The 25357-nt window shown below is 50.9% G+C and overlaps 1 protein-coding gene across 7 annotated transcripts in view; it reads left to right on the top strand.

The window, feature by feature from the left end:
* The window catches only part of DHRS3 (dehydrogenase/reductase 3), a 56087-nt gene that overhangs the window by 196 nt on the left and 30534 nt on the right, over window positions 1–25357 (top strand). For 3 of the 7 annotated variants that reach the window (XM_078330403.1, XM_078330404.1, XM_002750297.6), the window contains exon 2: window positions 1519–1755. In XM_078330403.1, the coding sequence (XP_078186529.1) occupies window positions 1561–1755 (195 nt within the window). In that variant the 5' untranslated portion in view covers window positions 1519–1560. Of the gene's footprint in view, window positions 1–666 lie in introns of those variants that run through there. The other 4 variants (XM_078330406.1, XM_009000423.5, XM_078330405.1 and 1 more) reach the window with 4 other exon arrangements.

Genomic DNA, 25357 nt, shown 5'->3' with positions numbered 1-25357 from the left:
TATGCTCCCAGCTAATCTTATGGAGATTTTATTGGCACCCGGAGCAGAGGTTCCTTTACCCTGACTACCCCCTCCTCTCAAAGCAAAGGCCAGTGCCCCAGCGGCTTCCCCGCAAGCAACACGAGGGACTGGGGTCAGGTTTTTAAAAGTCCACTCTAAGCGAAGACAGAAGAGGTCTGGGCAAAGATGAGATGTGGCTTCCAGAGCCTACCTGGAGGCAGGGGATGACCAAATGACCTGAAATAAGACCCTGGGCGACCTGGACCTGGTTGGATCAAGGCATGCACAGGCTCCCCCAGGCCTGCTCCACACGCAGGGGTGGTCACCTGGCCCGCGGGCGGCCCGGGCAAGGAGGAATGTCTCGGGAAGGCAGCCGGCTCGCAGGAGTCGGTTCCAGCGTGTTCGAGTTACAGCTGCGAGCCCTCAGGGACACCGGCGGCAAGTCCCGGCTTGCACAGAGGGGAGCCAGTCCCGGGAGAGCGCCAGTCCCGGCGAGCCCGAGTGCGCGCCTATGCGCGCGCCCCGCGACGGCGCAGGGGGAGGGGAGGCCGCAGCAGCCACTCAGAGGAACGGTAGTGAAGCCTCCCAACAACTTTAACTGTCAATCAGACTTAATGGGGTATTAAAAAAATGGGGGAAAAAAGGGCCGCCCTCTCTCTCAGCTCCGCGGCTGCCCGGGGAGCGAATGAATAGGGCCGCGCAGACCAAGGCGTCCGATCCACGCGCGCTCCACACCCGGGCCCTCTCCAAGTTGGAAAGGACAAAAAGAAGGCAATAAATGCTAAAAAGGGAGAGAAGGGGAGCTGGATCGAGCGGCAACTCCCAGCCTCTGCTGGAACAGAGCGGGAGGGAGGGAGCCGGAGAGAGCGAGCGCGCGCGAGGGCGAGCCCTGCACGTAAAGAAACTGACACCCGGACCCCCCACTTCTCCTGCACGTTGCTGGCAATCAGATCGCGTTTAAGCAATTTCCTGAGCCCAAGAATAGCAATGAGTCGGGAGACTTTCGCGGGCTGAAATTGGGAGCTCCAAGCACTTTTTCCCCCCACTTTTTTTTTTTCCTGGAGACGGGGTGGGGGTGGGGGCGCTACAATTTGGAAACAGCTTTTTTTTTTTTTTTAAACCTTGCACTTTGAAACCGCGGGACCGAGGCAGGGTGCGCGCGTGTGGTTGGTGCCTTTTTTTTTTTTTTTTTCTTCCCCTGCCTAAACTCCTCTGTCAGTCTGTAAACATTACCTGAGAATTCCCCAGCCGAAACGGCTGCTGGGGCAAGAAACTTCTTGTTAGAACTTTCCACCTCCGGCTTCCCCCTTCACCTCTTTTTCCGTCCCAACCTTAGGAGACGCTTTTTCTCCCCCAGAGGAAATTTATCTTTTTTTTTTTTTTTTTTTTTTTCTCACCCGGTGCTTTGCATTTGGGAAGAAGTGATTTCAAGAGTGGCCAGGTGGGACGCCTCTCTCCTTATTCGGTTTACTATTTATTGTTTGGGGTGTTTTCTTTTTAAATTCCTGTTTTGCTCAGCCCGGGGAGTTTCGCCCCTTGCTCGGCTCCGCGGCGCGTAGGATGGTGTGGAAACGGCTGGGCGCGCTGGTGGTGTTCCCTCTGCAGATCATCTATCTGGTGGCGAAAGCAGCCGTCGGACTGGTGCTGCCCGCCAAGCTGCGGGACCTGTCGCGGGAGAACGTCCTCATCACCGGCGGCGGGAGAGGCATCGGGCGTCAGCTCGCCCGCGAGTTCGCGGAGCGCGGCGCCAGAAAGGTACCAGGCACTGCGACTCCGGGGAGTGGGGGCCGCAGGGGCGGGGGTGAGCCCACCTGCTGCCGCTGCGGGATCCAGCGCCCGGGAGCTGAGAGTCGCGGGCCACCCCACTCCCCCCGCGCCACCCGCGAGTGCTGAGCTAGTCGGTTTCACCTTGTAAATTTCCCGGGCACCGGACTGTCTCTTTTGGCAGGTTCAGAGTTGATCCGCTCCTTGGGGATTGGTGGCTGGCTGGCTATTCACCCCCACTCTGAAACTTAGGAGACCCACCCATCTCCCACATTCCTGCCTCCCAAAGGAAGGTGTTGTGCCCCCCTCCCCCGCCTTCCCCCCTTTTTCTCGCCGCCACCCTTGTGTGTGCAGGGTGTGCGCTCTCCTGGGTAGAGCTGGGAGCCGCCTGCTAGCTGGCGCCTCGTATTTTCCTTGGCAACCCGCTACCCAGCCCCAACCTGGGCGGCTGCAGCTCTGAAGACAAGAGAGGGGGTGATTGGTTTGGGTTTGAAAAGGGAAGAGCGGTCTTGGATGTAGTAGTCTGGCCGGACCAACACTGGGAGGCCCAGGTGTCTGGAAAGCAGGAAAGAGGAGGCCAGGGTAAGCAGCTACTGATAAAGAGCCCTTGTTCTCACCTTCAACCCTGTCCCCTCCCCCCATCACACCCCCCAGGGATCCCTCCCCATTTAGCTGGAAGGTGGTGCTACAGGGAGGGTCCTGCCCACCAGACACTGCCTTTCACTTTTTGGTGGTCCCAGCACCCCTTGCTCCAGGTTTTGGAGACCTCGTGCTGGAGAGTGGGGAGGGTGAGCAGGCTGTCACCCAACTCCCAGCCCAGGCCAGGCTGACTCACCCGGTGACCAGAGCCATCGGGAGAGGGAGGCCGGCCCGGCTGTCTCCAGCCAGCTCTGTGAAGAGGAAGAGTGAAAACAGGGAATTAGTTTGAAACTTAAACTGTTGTGAACTGGGGGGTGAAAGGGCCGCAAAGCCAGCTGATCTGACATGGTGACATGGAGCCGCATACCTTGGGGATTAAGTAAATATGTACTGTAGAAAACCAAACCTGCATGTAATTCCAGGTTGCTTTTGTTTTGTTAAATACTGCCCTGAGATTTACAATTCCTCAGGGGTGGCTCTGACTGGGACTGAACTTTGGAGCCTGAACTATCAGCCAAAGCCGATCCGATTAACTCTTCCCTAGCCGGGCTGGCTGGAGCCCATGGTGGCCAAGCTAGCCGGGGTCTGGCTGTCCAGGACTCCCTCTTCTCCTTGGGTGGTTTGGACAGCTGCTTGACCTTGCATTTGGAGGGGGAGTTCGGAAGTGTTTTTAACCCTTGGACACACCAAATAAGGGGAAGTAAGAGTTGTTCTCAGCAGTTTCATTTCCTTGAGGCAATGCCCCATAAAAGGGCTCCCGAGGCTCTTTGTGAAGGGGTCTCAAAAGGGCAGATGAGGGTGTCCCTTGGGGGGGATGTGGGGTTTGGGACAATTGCATGTGATTGTCATTCTTTAGCTGTCTGCATCCCACAGAGACTTTCTTCTGAGTCTTCAGCTGGCCCAAGTCCTGGGTCTCTTTTACTGTTCTTGTAGCTGACTACAGTAGGCAGATGAGGAACTCTTAGTCAATCTGGAAAAACTTGACTGACTATAAACAATCCTAAATTGAAAGAAGTGTATGGCACTGGGGGGTGGGTGTGATAGCACACAGTGGAGCCTGCAAGTTCACACACCAGGAACCAAACCCCACCTAACTTGGACTGGACGTCCTCTTCCAGGGAATCCAGCCAGGGGCAATTAGAAATATGTCTGAAATTGGTGTCAGGGTCACCAAAAACAAAAACGGGATCCATGGGGGCCTGTGAAACTTTGAGTGCCATTCATGCTCTTCAGTCATCCGACTCATCAGGATGACCAGCAGTGTTCCCTGTAACTCGTCATTATCTGACCAATTACTGGAGCTACTTTATAATGAGGCTTCTGTTTGCTGTCATGGTGGGGAGTTTGGAATTGTGGCTTCTTGCCTGAGACCATCAAGATGACTTTGGGACAACCCCCAGAGCCAGGAGTGTTTTGGGGTTGGGAACAGAGGGTCAAGTGTTGACGGAGTGGGGGATTTATGGGTTGGGGACAGGTGTGAACAGTGGGGCTTGGGGGTGGCCCAAGAGCACCGGACCAGAGAGGGCGAGTGCCACCCGCAGCATGCAGTGATATTAGGGGAGGCGGCGGCGCAGATCCACAGATGACATCCCTTTTCCTCTTGGTGGAAGTGGAGGCTGCATCTGAGCACTTCACAGACTAGATTCCGGTGGGATTGGATCCAGAGAGGAGAGACCCCCAGAAAGGAAAAAAAAATTAAAAATAGAGTACCAGAGTCTCTGCAAATAGCTGACATGTCCAGGAGTTACCTGTTTATTTGGGAAGGACGGAGAGGTGACAACCCAGTTTCCCATAATGACCTTGAGCTAAATAGGATTTGGCAATATTTGTGGGTGGTGGTGAGCCTTAGGGTGCAGAGGTGGCCCAAATAAGCGAGGGTTTTTCTTAAAGGGACACTAAGGCTGTAAGAACAGGAAAGCTTCTAATCAGGACACATTTCTCCTTACCCACAGTGCATCGCAGCAGACTGAGGCAGGGCCAGTCATGGTTAGGGTCTCCAGGCATGAAGTTCTGGCTTTTTAATTTTCTATGCCCTCCTAGAATTCCTTCCACAAAAGCATTCACAAAGCTTAAGCTTGTTCCTTTCCCTCCAAGGGAACTAACTTCTGGCTAGCGGTCAGCCCAGGCTTCAGTCTTTGAGTTTGACATGGTGTTAGCAGGAGCCCCCGGGAGGAGAAGCGGACCGTTTGTTTAGAAGTATCTGTCGTGACCATTCCAGCCTTCAATTTGGTATCAAGCAAGTGGCGGGGCTAGAGTCTTGGACCATGATCGCAAACCTGGGGAGGTGGGGCAACATTCATGGGCCAATACCACATCAAGAACTCCAGGACGTTGGCCGGACGCAGTGGCTCAAGCCTGTAATCCCAGCACTTTGGGAGGCGGCAGAGGGTGGATCACCTGAGGTCAGGAGTTTGAGACCAGCCTGGCCAATATGGTGAAACACTGTTTCTACTAAAAATACAAAAAAAAAATGATCCAGGCATGGTGGTGAGCGCCTGTCATCCCAGCTACTTGGGAGGCTGAGGCAGGAGAATTGCTTGAATCCGGGAGGTGGAGATTACAGTGAGCCGAGATCACGCCAGTGCACTCCTCCTGGTAACAGAGCGAAACTCCATCTCAAAAAAGAAAAGAAAAGAAAAAGAACTCAAGGACCCATTTCAGAGAGGTTGTCTGAGAGGAGGTATTTCACAGAAGTAGTATGGGGACTGGCTTAGAGTTCTGTCTTGCTATCAGTAAATTCACAGCATGTGGGTACACACCCAGCCAGGCTAGCCCTGTGAGTCGATTTATGAATCCTGTTCTCCAGCACTTCCATTCAGCAAGTCCTGTGTCCTTCCCATCCCTAACCCTGGGGCCAGCCCAAGCTCCTAAGTCCCTTGACACAGTCTCTGAGAGACCTAGCTCAGCAAGCTTGCCTGGAGTGTCTGTTCGGTGTTTGGTACAGCTGCGGGCCTGTGGGGAAATGTAGCGAAGATGAAGAAAGCCTAGAGCCTGGCCAGGTACTTACAGTGAAGGCACAGATGACCATGTGTATGTGCTTCCTATGGTTATCATGACAAATTAGCACAAACTTGATGGCTTACCACAATAAAATGTATTCTCTGGTGGTTCTAGAGGCCATCAGCAGGTTCCTCTCCACTCAAAGACTCGAGGGGAGGATCTTCATCATCTCTTGCAGCTCCTTGTGGCTCCCGGTGCTCCTTGGCTGATGGCAGCATGGCTCTGATCTCTCCTTTCATTATCACATGCCCTTCCTCGCTGTGTGTGTGTCTGGGTCCCATCATCTTTTTTTTTTTGAGACAGAGTCTCGCTCTGTCGTCCAGGCTGGCAGGCAGAAATGTGATGTCAGCTCAGTGCAACCTCCGCCTCCCAGATTCAAGCGATTCTCCTGCCTCAGCCTCCCAAGTAGCTGGGACTACAGGCGCCCCCACTATGCCCAGCTAATTTTTGTATTTTTAGTAGAGACGAGGGTTTCACCATGTTAGTCAGGCTGGTCTTGAACTCCTGACCTCGGGCAATTCGCCTGCCATAGTCTTCCAAGTGCTGGGATTACAGGCATGAGCCACTGAGCCAGGCCCCTGTCATCATCTTATAAGGACACTAGTTATTGGATTCAGGACACATACTAAATCCAGTGTGACTGCATCTCAAGATCCTTAACTAGTTACAGCTCCAAAAACTCTCTTTCCAAATATGGTGACGTTCTGAAGTTCTGCATGGGCATGAAGTTTGGGAGATGCTGCGTGGTGGAAGCACAGAGGAGCAGTTAATTTTAGCAAGGGCTCATGAAAGGCTTCATGAAGGAAGGAGCCTTTGACTGAGCCTTGAGGAAGGTCAAGAGTTTCAACCAGAAGGGGTGTGACAAGGGCAATCTAGGTGCAAGAAACAAACCACCTGATCAGAGACTACCTGGGCCGGGCGCAGTAGCTCATGCCTGTAATCCCAGCACTTTGGAAGGCTGAGGCAGGCGGATCACAAGGTCAAGAGATCGAGACCATCCTGGCCATCTTGGCCAAACCCCGTCTCTACTAAACATACAAAAATATTAGCTGTGCCTGTAGTCCCAACTACTCAGGAGGCTGAGGCAGGAGAATCACTTGAACCCAGGAGGTGGAGGTTGCAGTGAGCCAGGATCATTCCACTGCACTCCAGCCTGGGCAACAGAGCGAGACTCCTTCTCAAAAAAAGAGAAAAAAAAAGACTCTACCTGGCTGGAATTGGGGGAGGGAAGTGGAAAGGGAAGCAAGAAAATACCATGTTGTGGGATAGGGAGGTAAACAGGGAGTTTACACCTCAGACCTCAGTCAGGTCAGTGCTGGTGAGAATAGGAAAACAGAAAGAAGAAAAGGGTCCAAACAGGTCATCTGTGGGTGCCTGGAGTCATCAGGCCAAAACAGCTACACTAACCAGTTTACAGGGGAGAGAGCAGTGGCCGGTCTCTCCCCTCGTCACTCTGTGCAGCCTGGAAGCAGGCAGGTGGGCTACCTGTTCCACCTGTGACATCTAGGAGAAGTGTTTCCACTTGGAATGTTGGTCACGACTGGCCTTACGAATCAGGCTATCTCATCAACAGAAAAACACCTCCTTCTTACTCCCCCAGGCCCTTCCCTTGGGGAACAAAGGTGTCTACCTCTGGGACCATGCTCTCCTGCAGTCTTGCTCAACTGGACAGGAGGCCCAAGACTGAGTTCTTTCTATGTATTTATTTACTTAAAAATAGAGACGGGAGTCTTGCTATGTTGCTTAGGTTGGTCTCGAACTCTTGGGCTCAAACGATCCTCCCTTCTTAGCCTTCTAAAGTGCTGGGATTACAGGTGTGAGCTGGCCTGCCTGGCCGAGACTGGCTTCTTGACCCTGGAAGTTACTACCTTCTCCGGTTGCAGCTGAGAAGCACACCTATAAAATGAGAGGAGTTACAATGATCCCTAAGATCCTAGTATGCTAAAAAATTCTCATCTTATAGATCAGTCAACCCATGAAAGCAGTGGATTGCCAAGCTTTCCTGAGTTGTAGGGAGGAGACGGGGTGAAGAAAGCCTTTGTCCCCATCACTGATGATCTCAGCCTTTGCTAGTCATCAGATGCCACAAAATGAAAAAGAAGCAACTCAAAGTTGGAAAATGTGCTGCGCTCCAGCTCCACAGAACCCCACACCCATCTTAAAGTCCCTCAACAGGTAGCGTCTGCCGTGGGTGTATTTCAGCGTTTGCAGAAGACGTTCATATTTCCAAACCATCACTCCTAGGGGAATAAGAGACCCGAATTACCTCACTAGCATATCAGACAAAATGTCCTGGTTTTTTTTTTCGCCTAAAATCACCAGTTTGTCTATTTGGGCTTTCAAGAATGCCTCCTCCATCTAGTAATACTGAATGTGAGTCAAAGTTCATTTTCAGTCTACCTAGCCCTTCTGCTAATTCTCATTTAAACTTCAAGCTCTTCTGAACTTCCATCTTTTCAGATGAAGCGTGCTTGTTTATGGCTGGACAGCTCCCTTCCAAGATCTTCCGATCTCTGTATCATTGTGGTTATCTTCTCTGGTTCATTTCCATCTTGATATTTGCCGAGGCCATCTACTTTGAGAAAGTGATCTCAGCTGTATTTATGAGGCATCCTTTCTACCCAGGAAATGTATCTGGTTGTCACAATCGCCGTAACAAAAGGCCTTGTCTTAACTTGCCACTACCAGTGATATCCTACCACAGTTTTGAGTATCAGTGCTGGATGGGTCCCACACCTGACACATTCCCCCTTGTCCTTGGACAAAAGTGTGAAAATACCTAGAATGTTATGAGGTTGTCCCCATTGTCACCTTCAGGAGACACAATTTAAAAATATAAGTCTGGCCAGATGCAGTGGCTCACGCCTGTAATCCCAACATTTTGGGAGGCCGAGGCGGGCGAATCCCCTAAGGTTGGGAGTTCGAGACCAGCTAGACCAACATGGAGAAATCCCGTCTCTACTAAAAATACAAAATTAGCGGGCTTGGTGGTGCATGCCTGTAATTCTAGCTACTCGGGAAGCTGAGGCAAAGAGATTGCTTGAACCCAGGAGGCAGAGGTTGCGGTGAGCCGAGATGGTGTCATTGTACTCCAGCCTGAGCAATAAGAGCAAAACTCCCTCTCAAAAATAGCAACAACAAAATATATATATATATAAGCCCATAAGATACTTGAAACATTTCAAACATATTAGTCACATGGACCATGAGGATTAGGAAACACTGAAACGCATTCCAAAGGAGAAAAGGGAGTCTGTTTAGACACTAGCATGCCCACATGTGTGCTTATCTGCTGTGGCACCCTGAAATGAGTGCGATCTTGGAGTCTGAGAATGAGTACATGCCCAGATTCTCAACAAGAGAATGCCGGGTTAGCAAATGAATGGTTAGTGGGAACTCATTCATACATTCAGCACATTTATTGAGCAACTCCTATATGCCAGGCGCTGTTCTGGGCACTAAAGGCATGCAGGGAGCAAAGCAGATAAAAATCCGCACCCATGTAGTGAGAGCTGGCATTTTAGTAAGAGAGGCAGACAAAAAGCAAGTTTCATAGAACAGTACATTCTCATGCCCCTAATCCCAGCACTTTAGGAGGCTGAGGTGGGCGGATCACTTGAGCTCAGGAGTTCAAGACCAGCCTGACCCAACATGGTGAAATCCCATCTCTACTAATAATACAAGAAAAAAAAAATCAGCTGGTTGTGGTGGGGCACACCTGTAATCGCAGCTACTCAGGAGGCTGAGGGATGAGGTTGCTTGATCCCAGGAGGCAGAGGTTGCAGTGAGCAGAGATCGTGCCACGGCACTCCCACTTGAGCAACAGCGGGAAACTGTATCTCAAAAATATAAATAAATAAAACAGTTCATTGAATTGTCACAGAAAGCATGAGGAGAAAACCAATAAGGCAAAGAGGGTGGGCAGGCTAGGGCCTGAGAGGCCAGGTAGGGTATGAAGAAGGCCACACTGAGAAGGGGACACAGGAGAGACCTGGAGGAGGCGAGGGCGTGGTGGGAAGGGAGTGGTAGCGTCCCTGGAGAGGACGGAGCAAGGCCTCTGAGGAGAGAGTGTGCCTGGAGTGTCTGAAGACCCAGAGGCGGTCAGCGTGGCTGAAGCAGTGAGTGCATGGGGAGGAAGAACTGAGGGAAACCGTTCCCATGGAGGGCACATGGACCTAGCTGACCCCAGGACCCAGGTGTCATGCCCTCACCCAAGCCTCAGCAGGTGGTCCCCTGGCTGCTGAGGAGACCTGCCGGGTTTCCGTGGCTCCTCCAAGAATATCACCCAGGCTTGCTTCACCACCTTTAAGAGCTTCACAGAGCTCGGGGAATGCTCTCAGCATTGCCCTAGAGTTTCAGAGGATGCTGAGGGCCTCCGAGATCTTTACTGTCAAGACAGAAGTGTCTGGACTGAGGGAAATGGAGGATCTAGGCAGGAGCCCGGCTTCCAGCCAGATCCTGATCTTTCTTGCTGGTGACTTAGGTGAGGAGTGACAACCAGCTTCAGGGTGACACGGCTCCAAGGAATCAAGACTATCTTGGCGTTGTTCATTGATTCAGCAAACTAGGCCTTAGTGCTGTGGCACGGAACCTCATAAACAACGTTTTCTCCTTGTGGCACTTAGTGTTCCTGAGCGGCCACCTTCCCCAGACTGAAAAAGCTCCTGACACTATGGAAGGATGGGTTGACACCCACTAGCAGGCCTCTGATGGCAGTAGTGCTTAACTCCCTCTAAGATAAAATCAAACCAACTGTGCTGGTACTCAGAATGAAGGAGATGCTTTTCAGTCTGATTTTGTCAAATGATTTCTGGGGCATTGTGGTTAGTGTGGGCCAGCACTTTGAGAGGGTCCTGAGCAATTGGAGGGTATCCAGGGAGCAGGCTCAAGGTGACGAGGGCTGGAAGCCATGACTTGGGTTGGGTGACAAATCTGTGGGAATCTAGTTGACTGCGTAGGAGGCAGGAGAGGGTATCAGCTGCACTCCAGTACCAGAGAGGCATGGGACCTGTTCCAGATGGTTCTGGAGGCCCACAGCAGGCCCGTGGGACAGCTTGGAAATACAGACCTGGGCACTACAAGAGGAACACCTTCCTGCCCTTTGGAACAGGCTGATCTTTAAGCAAACATGGTGTCGAGATTTCTGCATTGGGGGAGGTTAGGTTCTAGACAACCTCCCAGGTCCCTTCTACCTTTTGATTCTATGAGTCATTGCCATGATGTCGGTGAGGGCAATGACCCAGGCAGGGGCAGGGGGCAGGAGGAAAAGAGGACACCAGCATCGATCAACCAACACTTGCAAATTAAAAGGAGGCAGCCCTTCTCAGCACCATCCTCCAGCAGTATGTCATTCCTTTGTCCAGGCTTTCCAGGGTGCTGGAGCAGGGAGGAGGCGGGACGGTGTGGGGTGAGCACAGATTCACGTACTTCTCTCAGGCTTAAACTCCCGTGGCTTCCAAATTGTATGCTGATGGGTTTTTTGGGTTCCTAGTAATATTCATGATTGTGGTAATCTACATGGCTGTGGTACCATACGTGATTGATAATATATGTGACTGTGGTAATATACAAGGGGGCTTCAAAAAGTTTGTGGAAAATGGAATTAAAGGATGAGACTAAAAAATATAGGCAAGGCACAGTGGCTCACTCCTGTAATTCTAGCACTGTGGGAGGCCAAGGCAGGCAGATCACTTAAGGTCAGGAGTTCAAGACCAGCCTGTCCAACAGGGCGAAACCCCGTCTCTACTGAAAATACGAAAAGTATCCAGGCATAGTGGTGTGTGCCTGTAATCCCAGCTATTCGGGAGGCTGAGGCAGGAGAATCACTTGAACCTGGGGGGTGGAGGTTGCAGTGAGTGGAGATTGCACTACTGCACTTCAGCCTGGACAGAGCAAGACTGCATCTCTCTATGTCTGCACGCAGACACACACACAAACACACATACATGCGCATGCACACTCTCTCTGTCTCTCTCTCTATATATATTTTTTATTTCTCAATGTAAGCTTCATCAAGTTATAAGACATTTTTGTAAGTGATGATACCAGCCATCTAGTCCATCCTAAATAACTGAGGGTCCTGCCGGGCGCGGTGGCTCACGCCTGTAATTCCAGCACTTTAGGAGGCCAAGGAGGGTGGATCACAAGGTCAGGACATCACGACCATCCTGGCTAACACAGTGAAACCGTGTCTCTACTGAAAATACAAAAAATTAGCCAGGCGTGGTGGCATGTGCCTGTAGTCCCAACTACTCGGGAGGCTGAGGCAGGAGAATCACTTGAACCCGGGAGGTGGAGGTTGCAGTGAGCCGAGATTGTGCCACTGTACTCCAGCCTGGGTGACAGAGCAAGATTCTGTCTCAAAAAAAAAAAGATAAATAAATAACTGAGGGTCCTGAGAATTCAGCCATGTCAATGCAGAATTTTTTTATACCATTAACTGAAGAAAAGTGGATGCCCTTTGTCTTCGTCCTTTCTCACATTGCTATAAAGGAAAGAGGTTTGACTCACTGTTACACATGGCTGAAGAGGCCTCAGGAAACTTACAGTCGTGGTGGAAGGAGAAGGGGAAGCAGGCACCTTCTTCACAAGGTGGCAGGAAGGAGAATGAACTTAGGAGGAACTGTCAAACACTTATAAAACCGTCAGATTGGCTGGGCGCGGTGGCTCAAGCCTGTAATCCCAGCACTTTGGGAGGCCGAGGTGGGTGGATCACGAGGTCAAGAGATCGAGACCATCTTGGTCAACATGGTGAAACCCCGTCTCTACTAAAAATACAAAAAATTAGCTGGGCACGGTGGCGCGTGCCTGTAATCCCAGCTACTCAGGAGGCTGAGGCAGGAGAATTACCTGAACCCAGGAGGCGGAGGTTGCGGTGAGCCGAGATCGCGCCATTGCACTCCAGCCTGGGTAACAAGAGCGAAACTCCATCTCAAAAAAAAAAAAAACCTGTCAGATCACAAAACCAGCATAGATGAAACCAGCCCCATGATCCAATACCTGCACCACGTCTCTCCCTTGGCACGTGGGGATTAAGGGGATTATAATTCAAGATGAGATTTGGGTGGGGACAGAAAGCCTAACCTAGCACCCTTTAAAGATTTTTTAAGATTAGGAAACAAAAGGAAGTCAGAAAACCAAACCAGGACTATAATGTGGACGCCTCATGATTTCCTATCAAAACTCTCACAAATTGTCCTTGTTCAATGAGAGAAATGAACAGGAACACTGTTGGTGGAGGAGGACCATCTGGTGAGGCTTTCCTGGGTATTTTTCTGTGAAAATTTCAGCTTTCTCAAAACACTCTCCTTATAAGCAGATAGTATTGTTTTTGTCCCTCCAGAAAGTTAACAAGCACAATGCCTTGACCTTTGCTCTTGGCTAGTCTGCTTTTGCTCTGGGCCATTTCCACCTCTTGGTAGCCATTGCTTTGATTCTGTTTTGTCTTCAGGATTGTAGTGGTAAATGTTTCATCTTCTATTACAGTTCTTTGAAGATATACGTCAAAATTATGATCCCATTTGTTTAAAATTTTCATTGAAAGCTTTGCTCTTGTCTGCACCTGACCTGGGTGCGGTAGTTTTGGTGCCCTTCGAAGGGAAAGTTTGTTCAGGTTTAATTTTTTCAGTCAGAATTGTGTAAGCTGAACCAGTTGAGATGTCTACGGTATTGGCTATTGTTTTCTGCTGTGAATTGTCTGTTCTTTTCCATTAGGGCACAAACAAGAGTTTTTTCTTTGCAATTTGATGTGGATGGTCTGGCACGTCAGGCTTCATCTTCAACATTGTCTCATCCCTTTTTATCAGGTTATCCCTTTATTAACTGCTGATTTCTTTGGGGCATTGTCCACATAAACTTTCCATAAAGCATCAGCGATTTCACCATTCTTCTACCTAAGCAAGCTTCACTATATGTGATGTCTGTTCTTGTTTCAGTTTTAGTAGAATTCATGTTGCTCTGATAGAAACTCTTTTCAAATTGATGTCTTATCCTTCTTAGTGCCTCAAACTAAATCGCATTTAGTCATGTTGTAACAAGTTAGCTATTTTGGTGCAAAAAAAAAAATCTCAAATATATGCCTAGTTTTTTCATAATAAACATTTTCCATGAACTTTTTGAAGACCCTTAGTTACATGACTGTGGTAATAGCATGAAGGTAGGAATATACATGACTGGGAATATACATGGCCATGGTACTATTAATGACTGGTCTGATGGAAACTGTGCATGACATGGTATTGTACACAACATCGCATTCTACATGACTGTGTTACTATATGTGACTGTAGTACATACATGATGTACTGTACATGGCTGTGATACCATATATAACTGATAATCTACATGACTGTAGTACTGTACATGATTGTGCTAATATACATAACTGTGGTAATATGCATAGTTGATACTGTATGTGACTGCAGTACTGTACATGTACCACTATGATTGTGGTAATGTATATGATTATGGTAACACACATGGATGGTAATATACATGGCTGATACTATACATTACTTTGGTACTGTACATGACCATGGTAATATACAAGATACTGTACATGACCTTGGTAATATACACAATAGATATTGTACATGACCTTGGTAATATACAAGATAGATATTGTACATGGCCTTGGTAATATACACAATAGATGTTGTACATGACCTTGGTAATATACAAGATGAATACATGACCATTGTAATATGCAAGATTGACACTGTACACAACCATGGTAATTTACAAGATTGATACTGTACATAACCGTGGTGATATACAAGACTGATACAGTATGTGACCGTGGTAATATACGTGGCTGTGGCAATGTATGTGATGATGGTAACACCTGTGACTTGGCACTACATGACTGCATGGTGCTTTTGCACATTCATGTCTTCCTTGACCTTCTTTTCTTGTTTTTGAGATGGAGTCTCGCCTGTCTCCCAGGCTAAAGTGCAGTGGCACAATCTCGGCTCACTGCTATCTCCATCTCCCAGGGTCAAGCGATTCTTGTCCCTCAGCCTCAGCCTCCCGAGTAGCTGTGACTACAGGTGCACGTCATCACGCCTAGCTAATTTTTTGTATTTTAGTAGAGACGAGGTATCACCATGTTGCCCAGGGTGTTCTCAAACTCCTGAGCTCAGGTGATCCGCCCACCTCAGCTTCCCAAAGTGCTGGGATTACAGGCATGAGCCACTGCACCCAGTTCCTTGACCTTCTTGACCATCCTCTAAGGTAGGTGTAACCACCACCCTTTTCTTTTCTTTTCTTTTTGGAGACAGAGTCTCACTCTGTCATCAGGCTAGAGTGTAGTGGAGCGATCTCGACTCACTGCAGCCTCTGCCTCCCGGGTTCAAGTGATTCTCCTGCCTCAGCCTCCTGAGTAGTTGGGACTACAGGCACACACCACCATGCCAAGCTAATTTTTGTATTTTTAGTAGAGATGGGGTTTCACCATGTTGGCCAGGATGGTCTTGATCTCTTGATCTCATGATCCACCTGCCTTAGCCTCCCAAAATGCTGGGATTACAGGTGTGAGCCACCGCACCCATTTCTGAGATGCAGGTGAAGTGAGCGTCCTGGGACACATCTCTGGGGACGGATTCTGAACCCAGGCTTCCCAGCTTCAACACTCCATCTTTTCCCACTGCAACAAATAATCTCAGCCTGGCCTGGCCTGCCTCACTCAGGGTCATGGAGAGGTCAAGAGACAAGCTGTTAAGTAATGGGGCTTAGTACATGGAGGGTTCTGGAGAGAGCTGTGATAAGCAGTCAGTGAGTCAACAGGATGCGGGCAGGAATGCAGTGAAATCCGCTTTTACACAAACACCATTTAGAGCACGGAGTAGCAGTATTTGCATACAATGAATGGGAGACTTGCCAAAGGAATAAAATAGTCCTCAGTTATCAGGGTTCTTTTAAAGAGTAAACTGACAAGCAAGGGAATAGCACAGTTGAATTTCTGTCATTTGACAACCAGTGAGACAGCTTAACATGCAGGGACCCTGCTGCAGAGGAGTGAGTGAGTGACAGCTCCCTCTAGTTAAGCCTGAGGTCACTGAGCTCTGCATGGCCTGAGAGCTTTGATCACTGTAAATTAAGGAAAATCTTAGAAGACTTCTTGAAGGAGGTGGCAACTGAGGGGGTTGCAGTAAGTCTCAATTTTTTGCTGGTTATAGAGCCCTTCAAGGTTCTGACAAAAATATGAACTCTATCCCAAGAAGAATGTCACTCAAAATTTTGTAGTGTTTTTTGTTTGTTCAAGATGGACTCTTGCACTGTCACCCAGGCTGGAGTGCAGTGGTGTGATCTTGGCTTACTGCAACCTCCACCTCCTGGGTTCAAGAGATTCTCCTGCCTCAGCCTCCTGAGTAGCTGGGATTACAGGCGCCTGCCACCGCGCTCAGCTGATTTTTGTGTTTTTAGTAGAGACGGGGCTTCACCATCCTGGCCAGGCTGGTCTCGAACTCCTGACCTCATGATCCACCTGCCTCAACCTCCCAAAGTGCTGGGATTACAGATGTGAACCACCACTCCCAGCCAAAGTTTTGTACTTTTAAGGGGTCATGTACCCCATCACCTATCGTAGTCTCTGGGCTAAGAAGGCTTAGACTAGATATAATTAAAACCCATCTGAGTCCTACATGCTCAGATGCAGGCCCAGAGCAAGAGCTCATATGAGAGGCAGGGAACGCTCTGGTGTCCTGCAACGCAACAGCCATGCAAGCACAGATGTGTGGCTTGGTGCTTAAGTCCACCAGTGGTCAGCCTGGCAAAGGCCACTGGGTTCTAGCTTTTCTAGACGGGGTTTCACTCTGTCGCCCAGGCTGGAGTGCATTGGCATGATCTCGGCTCACTGCAGCCTCCGCCTCCCAGGTTTAAGCGATTCTCCTGCCTCAGACTCCCAAGTAGCTGGGTCTACAGGTGTGCATCATCACACCCATGTAATTTTTGTATATTTTAGTAGAAATGGAGTTTCACCATATTGGACAGGCTGATCTCAAACTCCTGACCTCATGATCCGCCCTCCTCGGCCTTCCAAAGTGCTGAGATTACAGGTATAAGCCACCATGCCCAACCGAAAGTCATTGTTTGAAAGAAAGGAAAAAAATAAGGCTTGAAAATAATGCTTCTAGGAAATGACTCCACCCACTCCCTTGCCTCGATGGAGCCTTCTTGGATTTGCTGGATGTCACCTCTTTAATGACACCTCCACCTTTGGCTCTTTACTCCAAGGTGCTGTGGCTTCTGGATCAATGCCTTCTAGTTCACTTGGGCCTTTGCCCCTTAGGAGGGGGGCCCACACTCCCACCCCAGTTCCTGCTCTGCCCTCAGCCTGGGCACCTCCTCTCCCACTGGGTAGCCGTAAACTAGAAGCTCTGAATGCCCAACAGACATTCGGAGACCACCTCTCCAAGAGGTCCCAGCTGAAATCCATCTGCCAGAAAGGACGCAGGAGGCTTCTGCCTGGCCCTCCCTGCCTCCAGAGCACCCTGCCCTAGGAAAGTGTGACTTGACAACCCCAGCCCCAAAGCCCAGACCTGGCCCATAGACTATGTCACAGCGGCCAAGATCCTTTGGGTGGTGAGGCCGGCTCTGGCCAGAGCACTCATGCAATTGAGAGTGCCAGCCAAGGCTGCTGGAATCCAGCGCCTAATGTGGCCGATTATGGGGGCCTCCCAGTGACTTGCTGAGTGACCTTGGCCAAGTGACTCTCTTGGGCTTTGGTTCCCTCATCTGAAAAATGAAGTTGTGAAAATGTAGTGAAATAGCTCCTAGAACCTCCAGGGTGATTGCGAGAGCATTCGCAAGAGATAAGCACTCCTTCCAGCTGGGGCTGTGGCCCCGGGGGTGTGGGTGTGGATGTGCCTCTGCCCCAGCCCTTCTTCTTCTGCATGTTAGATCAGATGCTCTTCAGGGCACCAGGGACAGAAGGCAAAGGACCCGCTGGCCTGACTCACCTTGGTTCTGGGACACCCCCAGGAAGGGGAGCCTTGTGCCCCTGCCACAGAAGCCCTCGGGGGAATTTGAGCCCTTGACTCTTTCTAGAAGTCTGTAGGAAGGAACTGCTCCCTACAGGGAGGTCTCGGAGTCCGGCCATCTCCCTTCCACCTGAGACTGCACCCCTGTTGAGATGACCAAAGGCACAGCCCCTATCTTCCTAGGCAGGGGCTGGTCCAGTATAGGCCTTTCTGCAACCCAGGGGCTGAGGCTGGTCAGGGGCCTGGCCTCCACGCTGGTCCTGGCTGCCCAACCCCCACAACCATCCAACTTCCCCCACACAAGGCGTTAGTCATTTTTATCTCTGCATCCAAGTAGTTCAGTTGGTCAGGACTGGGCTGCAGGGAGGCCAAAGTCAGGGGTTGCCATAGCAACTCCATGCTGTGTGGCTGATTGTTGATATCCACAGGGGCAGGGGGCATGCCCTCTGCACTCACCAGATAGCTGGCACCTGGCACAGTATCTGCCCACAGTAGACACTAAATGGTTGTTGCCTGAATAAATGCATGACTGACCCAGTGTAGCCAGTTAGAGCCAGTGATTACTGAGCACCTACTGTGTACCAGGTTCGAAGTTCTGACACGTCACACGGTCATTTGCTCCTCGAAGTGGATACTCCAGCTTGGATACTGTTATCCTTTCCTTACCAACGGGACTCTGAGGGTCAATAACTTAGAATCACACAGCTAGCAAATGGCCAAGCAGGACTGGAACCCGGGGTGTCTCTTGTGCTTGTAACCCATGAGTCTTGTCTCCTGGTTAATAGTTTCATGGAAGAGACGGCATTGGTGGCACCTAGAGGAGTCTGTAGATTGAGTGTCTACGTGGGTCAGACAACAACACCTCCAGCTCTCCTGATGGGGGCTCTGGAGGCATTCCCCAGATTGCTTTATTGACTCATGGGACCAGAAGTCACTGGGTAGGGCTGACTTTGGGCACGTCTCCAGGGGCGCAGTGCTGTCAGGAGTCAATTTCTCTGCTTCTCTCTCCCCTCACCTTTAGGCAGACCTCTCTGCCGCGGGGTTGCTCACAGCTACCCCTGCTGCTCCTAACCTAACTCTCCCGGCTCCCCTCCGAGTGGACAGACAGGTGTTCTTTGCCCAGAGGTCCTGGAAAGGTCCAGGAATTAAGTCTTTCTGGCAGTGACTGGGCGAGCCTGAACCAGAAATGGTGCTCTAATTGGCCACCCGTGGGTCATGGCCGGACTCTGAGCCAGGGTTATACCAGCCCCAGCCAAGCCATAGGGTTTGAGAGTGGGGAGGTGGGCTTCTGCAGGGGAGATGGGGGGACCATCAGCAGGAGCAAGGGGCTCAGGTGCAGATGTCCAGTACACCTTCTTTTGGAAGGACAACATTCATTTTTCAGTCATGCCACGTGGAAACAGCCAGGAGACCCAGGCCTGCCTGTATCAGGCAGCCCTCCAGATCAAATCCTGCAGACCTTGTCAGGTCATTTGCTGATGCTTTCACCCCTTCTATCCCCCCAGGAAAAAAAAAAAGATAGAATGGACTTTTCAGGGTTAAGCTGAAATCTCTGCCTTCAAGGAAACTGTAGTTCAACGAGGCAAAATGCTCAACCACCAAAGCGGTCCAGCAACACACATTACTCCCTTCCAATTCTACAGGGCAGGAGTCCGACATGGATCCCATCGGGCTAAAATCAAGGGGTCATGGGGCTTCAAAGGGCCCCCTTCAAAGGGGCTACACGGCTGCACTCCTTCGTGAGGCCCTAGGGGAGAATCCACGTCCTTCGTGAGGCCCTAGGGGAGAATCCACGTCCTTGCTCTTTCCAGCTTCTAGAAGCTAGCTGCATGCCTTGGTTCGTAGCCCCTTTCAAGATGGTCCCTCCATCAGTCACATCCAAAGTCTGTCAACAGACTGACTTTGGAAGGTTTTCTAGAAGATGTAAGGTCAGTGTGATGTGAGAGGAAAGGAAGCCCCTTTGCTAGGTCACAGTTGCTAGTGATACATCTAAGGTGCCAGAGTCCAGCTCTCCCCGCTCTCCAGCTATAGGGGAGCAGAAGAGAGATGACACTGGGTCCTTCCGAGGTGGTTTTGTGGGGAGGTCTCTGGAGTCCTTTTAGAGTTCCCCCAGCCCAGCAAGCAGTGGCCCCTCTCACAGGCCTAGTAGCCAGTCACTGTGGGGAGCTGGGGCCAGTGGGACTGTCAAGGGCAGTGTGACCTCCACCCAGGCAGGAGTCCTGCCAGATACACCCACATGGCATGTGTCCACCCTTGGCTGCACAGTCCATGCTCTTACATTTCAGTTGCCAAAGAATTAAGAGCCTGACCTGGCCTCTCCGGACCACTTCCCTGTTTGCACACATCAGAGGCGATGAGGTCCTTCAGGGATGGCAGGACACAAGGTCAGCATGGGCTGGACACACAGTGCCCTCCAAGGGCTCACACCTCCTCAGCCAGCAGATCCATGCCTTGGCTTTGTGGATGTCTCCTGAGCCTTCACGTCCGTGGAAACGTGAGCGTGTGTGTGTCCACACAGATGTGCCTTTCTTTCTCAAGGAGCCAGTGTAGCATAGAGATTCAGATTTTGAGTTCAGGAGTCGAGCACACCAAACTCGACTGGCTCTTCTATTCACTTGCCGTGTGACCTTGGACAAGTTACTGGACCTCTCTGAGCCTCAGTTGCCTCATCTGTCAGATGACGATTCAATGAGATAATACATTTAAAGTCCAGAGCACAAAATGAATGCCCAGTAAGTGCTGGCCATGATGGTGAGGCTGCAGATCATAACTGCACTCTCTCCAAAAGTCTCCAGGGCAGTTCTTTAAGACGGGAGTGGCTTGTCGTGTTTGTTTTATTCATAAGCACTGCAGATAGGTTCGCCTGGGGAGGAGATGCTGTGCCTTTGAGAGACCACAGACTGTGAAGCAGGCAGATTCAGGTTTCAGTCCCAGCTCTTCTGGCTGGAGGCCTCCGACCCATCCCTTAGCACCTCTATATCAGCTTCCTGTTGCTGCTGTAACAAATCATCACAAACTTAGTGGCTGAAAGCAACACACATTACTCCCTTCCAATTCTAGAGGGCAGGAGTCCGAGACAGGTCCCACTGGGCTGAAATCAAGCGGTCAAGGCTGTGCTCCTTTGCAAAGTCTAGGGCAGAATCCATGTCCTTGCTCTTTCTAGAAGCTAGCTGCATGCCTTGGCTCATAACCCCTTTGAAGATGGCCCCTCCGTCTTCAAAGTCAACCACTCACATCCTAGTCACATCTCCATGCGACTCTCTGCCTCCCTAGTCGACTGGGATTACATCAGGCCTTCTTGGAGAACTGAAGATAATCTCTCTATCTGAAAATTGACTGATTAGCACATTTAATTCCATCTGCAACCTGAATTCCTCTTTCCCATAGAAGGTAACATATTCACAGGCTCTGGGATTGAAACATGGGCATCTCAGAGGAGTGTCGTTCAGTCAGCTACACTCTCTGGGCCTCAGTATCCTTATCTATAAAGTGGCAGTGCAAGTCCCGGCCTCCCAGGGACCTTGGGAAGATGCCAGGAGATTATTGAACACGGTGGCAGGGGATGAAAAATGTTGGTTGGGTTTGTCCTGAGCAGAAAGCTCTGTTCCCAGTGCCACACAGAAAGGGAAGGTATCACAGTCGCTGCGTTAGAGAAGCTGGCAGTGCAGCTGGTCATCAGGAGGGTTTACCCTTGGAGAGCGAAACCAAAACAGGGGGTCCTAATTGTGCCCCACCTGGGGGGGGGGGCAGCTTTTCCACAGCAGAGAAGACTCTGGGTGATCCCACATGGCTTCCTACAGAGTGGATCTGACAGAAGCAAAGGGCATTTGGGGGAGAGGGGCTCCCCTCGGCCACAAGAGCAGGATTGACATTGCATAGCTATGGCAAGGGGAAAAGACACCCATCCTCAGTCTTGCTGGGGAGATGGCCCGGTAGCCTGCAGTGACCCTGGTGGGATGGGTGCCTTGGTGGGGCGAACCGTGGCTGGAGGCAGCTATGAGCACAGACCGGGGGTTCCAACCAGTCTTTGTTGTTAACAAAGTGCTACCCACGTGCTCAACAATTTACATGGACAACCTGTGATGCATCCTCAGAGCATCCCTGTGATGTAGTAACTGTGACTGTTCCCAGTTTAAAGATGGAAATACTAGGGCTCAGAGAGGTTAAATACTTGCCCGAGGTCACACAGCCCAGGTAGCCATGGGGTTCGAATCCAGGCAGTCTGGCTTCTAGGAAAGGAAACATGACTGTGCCTAGGCTTGGGGTCTAAGCTGAGGCATTAGGATGAGGTGGAAGCAGCCGAAGGAAAATATTTCAGGCAGAGGGAGAGAGTGGGGCTACACAACGGGAGATGAGAGAGTTTGTTTCCCTTGGAAAAAAGACCCTGGCCTAGCCAGAATGAAAGTGTGAGTGGGGAATGGAAAGAGATGGACAGGGCCATACCTTGTAGAGCCTGGTGGTTGTGGGGTGAAGTTTGGGCATGATTGGGAGAGGACTAGGGAGCCACTGAAGGCTTTCTACAGGGTGCATGAGCAGCCCACATTAATGGAAGGTGACGGAAGCCTGATATTCCACAGAATTCTCTGATGTCAGAGGGATGTGATGCTCTCTGAGGACCACTGAAAATCATTTTCTGTGAGGCTGGTGCTCGGGAAAAGTCCCACTTCACCTGGTCCCATGGGCCCAGGGCCTAGTTTTTCTCCCAGCATCCTGGTCTCTTCAGGGTGTGCTGGCTGGGTCATTTCCATTGACTGTCCCCTGGCCCCTGAGTCCCCTGGCCCTCTGGGCCCAGAGCCACAGCCTGATAGCATGAGACCAGTCAGCCAGAAGGGCCAACTCCAAGGCAGTTGACCCTCATCCTAGCAGAGATTAAACTGATTCCTAATTAATAGCCTGTAGGATAGCTACCTTGGCACAGCTTGCAAGTAATTTAAGGCTTGTCCTTAGAGGCTGGTCCATAAATTATGTTTAATTAGCCGAAGGTCTCCCTGGGACACATCAGCCTCGGTGTGAGATTGAGCCTACCAGCTCAGTGACCTCTGAATTTCGTGTTGGAATCTGAAGGAGAAGCTGAGATACTCCAGTAAATGTTTATCTTCCCTTTCCCAAAACAAGAGCTGAATGCTTCCCTCTGCTTGCAGCTCTGAGGTGCTGCCACCGGGTCTGGGGGTCTCCGCTCAGCTCGTTCCTGGCTGTGCTCTTGACCGATTACTGATACTCCCAGGGTCTCAGTGCCTTATCTCTAAAAAGAAGCCCAGAGCAAGTCCACACACCCTTATCTGAAACCCTTATGGCTGGTTGTATCTCATAGTTCTAATGTTTTGGACTTTAGAAATGCAATACAGTGCACAGACGGATACCTAGTGATGGGCACAGCAGGGCCTGGGGCAGCCACCCATAACCACAGTGATAGTCACCACAGTGGGATAAAGTGACCAGAAGTAGCCTCATGATAGTTCCGATGAGAGCTTGCTCTAAACATGTGCGTCAAAATTAAATGTGGGATTTTAGAGCCATTCGGATTCTAGAACTGAAGGTAAGGGGCCGTAAACCTCACTGTTGAACTCAGAGAAGCTCCTTAATAAATGCTAGTTATGATGAGGACTGTCTTTTTTCTTCTAATTTTATTTTACTTTTTTTTTTTGAAACAGTCTTGCTCTGTCGCCCAGGCTAGAGTGCAGTGGCGTGATTTCGGCTCACTGCAACCTCCGCCTCCCAAGTTCAAGCAATTCTCCTGCCTCAGTCTCCTGAGTAGCTGGAATTACAGGCACACACCACTGCACCCAGCTAATTTTTTGTATTTTTAGTAAAGATGGCGTTTCACCATCTTGGCCAGTCTGGTCTCAAACTCCTGACCTCGTGATCCATCCGCCTCGGCTTCCCAAAGTGCCGGGATTACAGGCGTGAGCCACCGCACCCAGCTTATTTTACTTTTTGAGACAGGGTCTCACTCTGTCACCCAGACTAGAGTGCAGTGGCGCAAATTCAGCTCACTGCAGCCTCAACCTCCCAGGCTCACGTGATCCTCCTGAGTAGCGGGGACTACAGGCAGGCACCACCAGGCCCGGCTAATTTTTGTATTTTTAGTGGAGACAGGGTTTCGCCATGTTGCCAGGGTCCGCTGTTGTTATTATTCCTCTTTCCCCTACAGCTAATAGGCTGCCATATCTACTGCCCCTGCGTCCCTGCATGTATGGAGATTGCGTGTGCGGCAACTTGTAGTTTGCCAAGTGTCACCTGTCTCCCGGGGATGTGTGATACGTTCCCCTTGGAGTGGTTCTGCCGGAGCTGTGTTTGTGTTTCCTGCTGCCCGGGGAAGCGTGGGAGGCTCGTGACTTGGCATGAGCATGTGTGTGATGGCTGGGGCTGGCTTCCTGGGTGTGACCCAGGGATTCCCACTGGGCCCTGCACTCAGAAGCACCTGCAGTTGGTTTGCGCCCCTGATGTCACCATCTTGAAATTCTTTACGATTTTTGAACAAGAGACCTCACGAATGATGTGGCTGGTCCTAACGATAGCTACATCACATGCGTTGTCAACTTCATCCCTCCCATGGTCCCCTCAAAGGGAAGTTACTAATGTTTCACAGGACAGGCAAAACGATTTCATTCATTCATTCACACAGTCACCCAGCACCTGATTACCCAGCCAGGTCTGGAAATTCCTCGGAGAGCCTACGTTCTAGAGAGCATGTGTGTTTGAGAATGGGGAAAATAGACAAAAACTAAGCGAGCAAATAACCGTGATCGCTTCAGATAGTGCCTGAGTGCTGTAAAGACAAGAAACAGAGTGGTGTGAGGGAGAAGGGTGTAAAGATGAGCTTCAGTGAAGGAGAAGCTGGCATCAGGGCTGGAGTTCAGCTGTGCCCTGCTGCACTCGCTAAGGATATGGGGTCATTTCTAGGTTCCCCACCCCCCACAAGGCAGGGTGGTCATTAGTTAATGGAGTCCAAGTAGGGAAGTCAGTGGGGGTCTCCTCGAGCCAGGGGGGACTATTCATCCCCAAGACCTGGTCACCCCAGCTTCTCACAATAAACCCAGAAGCCAGGTCTGGGGGGAATGGGTGAGAAGAAGGACAGCCTTGGTTTCTCTGAGGGTTTCCAAGTTCTCGCCACGCCAGGCCCCTGGCACCTAAGGCTTCTGACCAGCCTGAGGCTTGGTGAGCGTTTTCTTGCACTTCTGACCTTTCCCACACCAGCCCAGGGAGGCCAGTTCCAGTGTTCCCCGCTTCCCCAGATGGAGATGGTGAAGCTCAGAGATGCCAAGTGATTCATCCAAAAGTCACACAGCAAATCAACTCCAGAGCAGATTCCTTGAGGCCCCAACCAGGCTGCTTTTCATTCCAAAGGGCAGTACAGGCGCTGAGCGCAGAGCGCAGCTGCCAAGGGACTGCGGGCCAGGACTGTTCTGGGAGCTCTGCGGGATAAACAGGCCCCCTGCTTCGGAAGGGAGGGGCGGTGCGCAGCCTTCGGGACACGTTACACCTCTTTATTACCTGGAAGCCAGCCCCCCAGCCCCGCATCCAGACTTTGCAAATGAGAAGTAATGAGCTTCCCAGAACGCCCAGAGCAAAGGCAGGCACCTCCCGGATCTCTTCCCACGAAAACCCAAAGCTGACCCCAGAGGCCCAGCCTTCGGGTTTAGAGGTTCCTTGGGGAGGCGGAGACAGAGACCCTCGTGGAGAGCCTGCCTCAGAGGGGTGGGAGCTGCCAGTCCCCCGGGGTGCTCCGGGGGCGCGAGGCCGCTCCAGCTGGGTGGGTGCCCGCCAGGGGGGCGGCGAGGGCTGCCGGGACGGTTCACGCGGCGGCCAACAGACTGGCTGCGTGTTGCAACGTCTGGTGGCGTTTGCAGCATCCTGTCCGTGTGTGCAGCTGGGGTAACCTCGGGCCGGCGGAGGAGCGCGTGTGGCTCGCAGGCCCTGAGGCCGGAGGCTGCTGGCACCTTGCATCTCATTTACAGCTCCGGGTTCAGCCACAG

The sequence above is a fragment of the Callithrix jacchus genome, chromosome 7, assembly GCF_049354715.1.
Source record: "Callithrix jacchus isolate 240 chromosome 7, calJac240_pri, whole genome shotgun sequence".
Lineage (NCBI taxonomy): Eukaryota > Metazoa > Chordata > Mammalia > Primates > Cebidae > Callithrix > Callithrix jacchus.
This window is presented reverse-complemented; position numbering and strand designations above follow the sequence as displayed.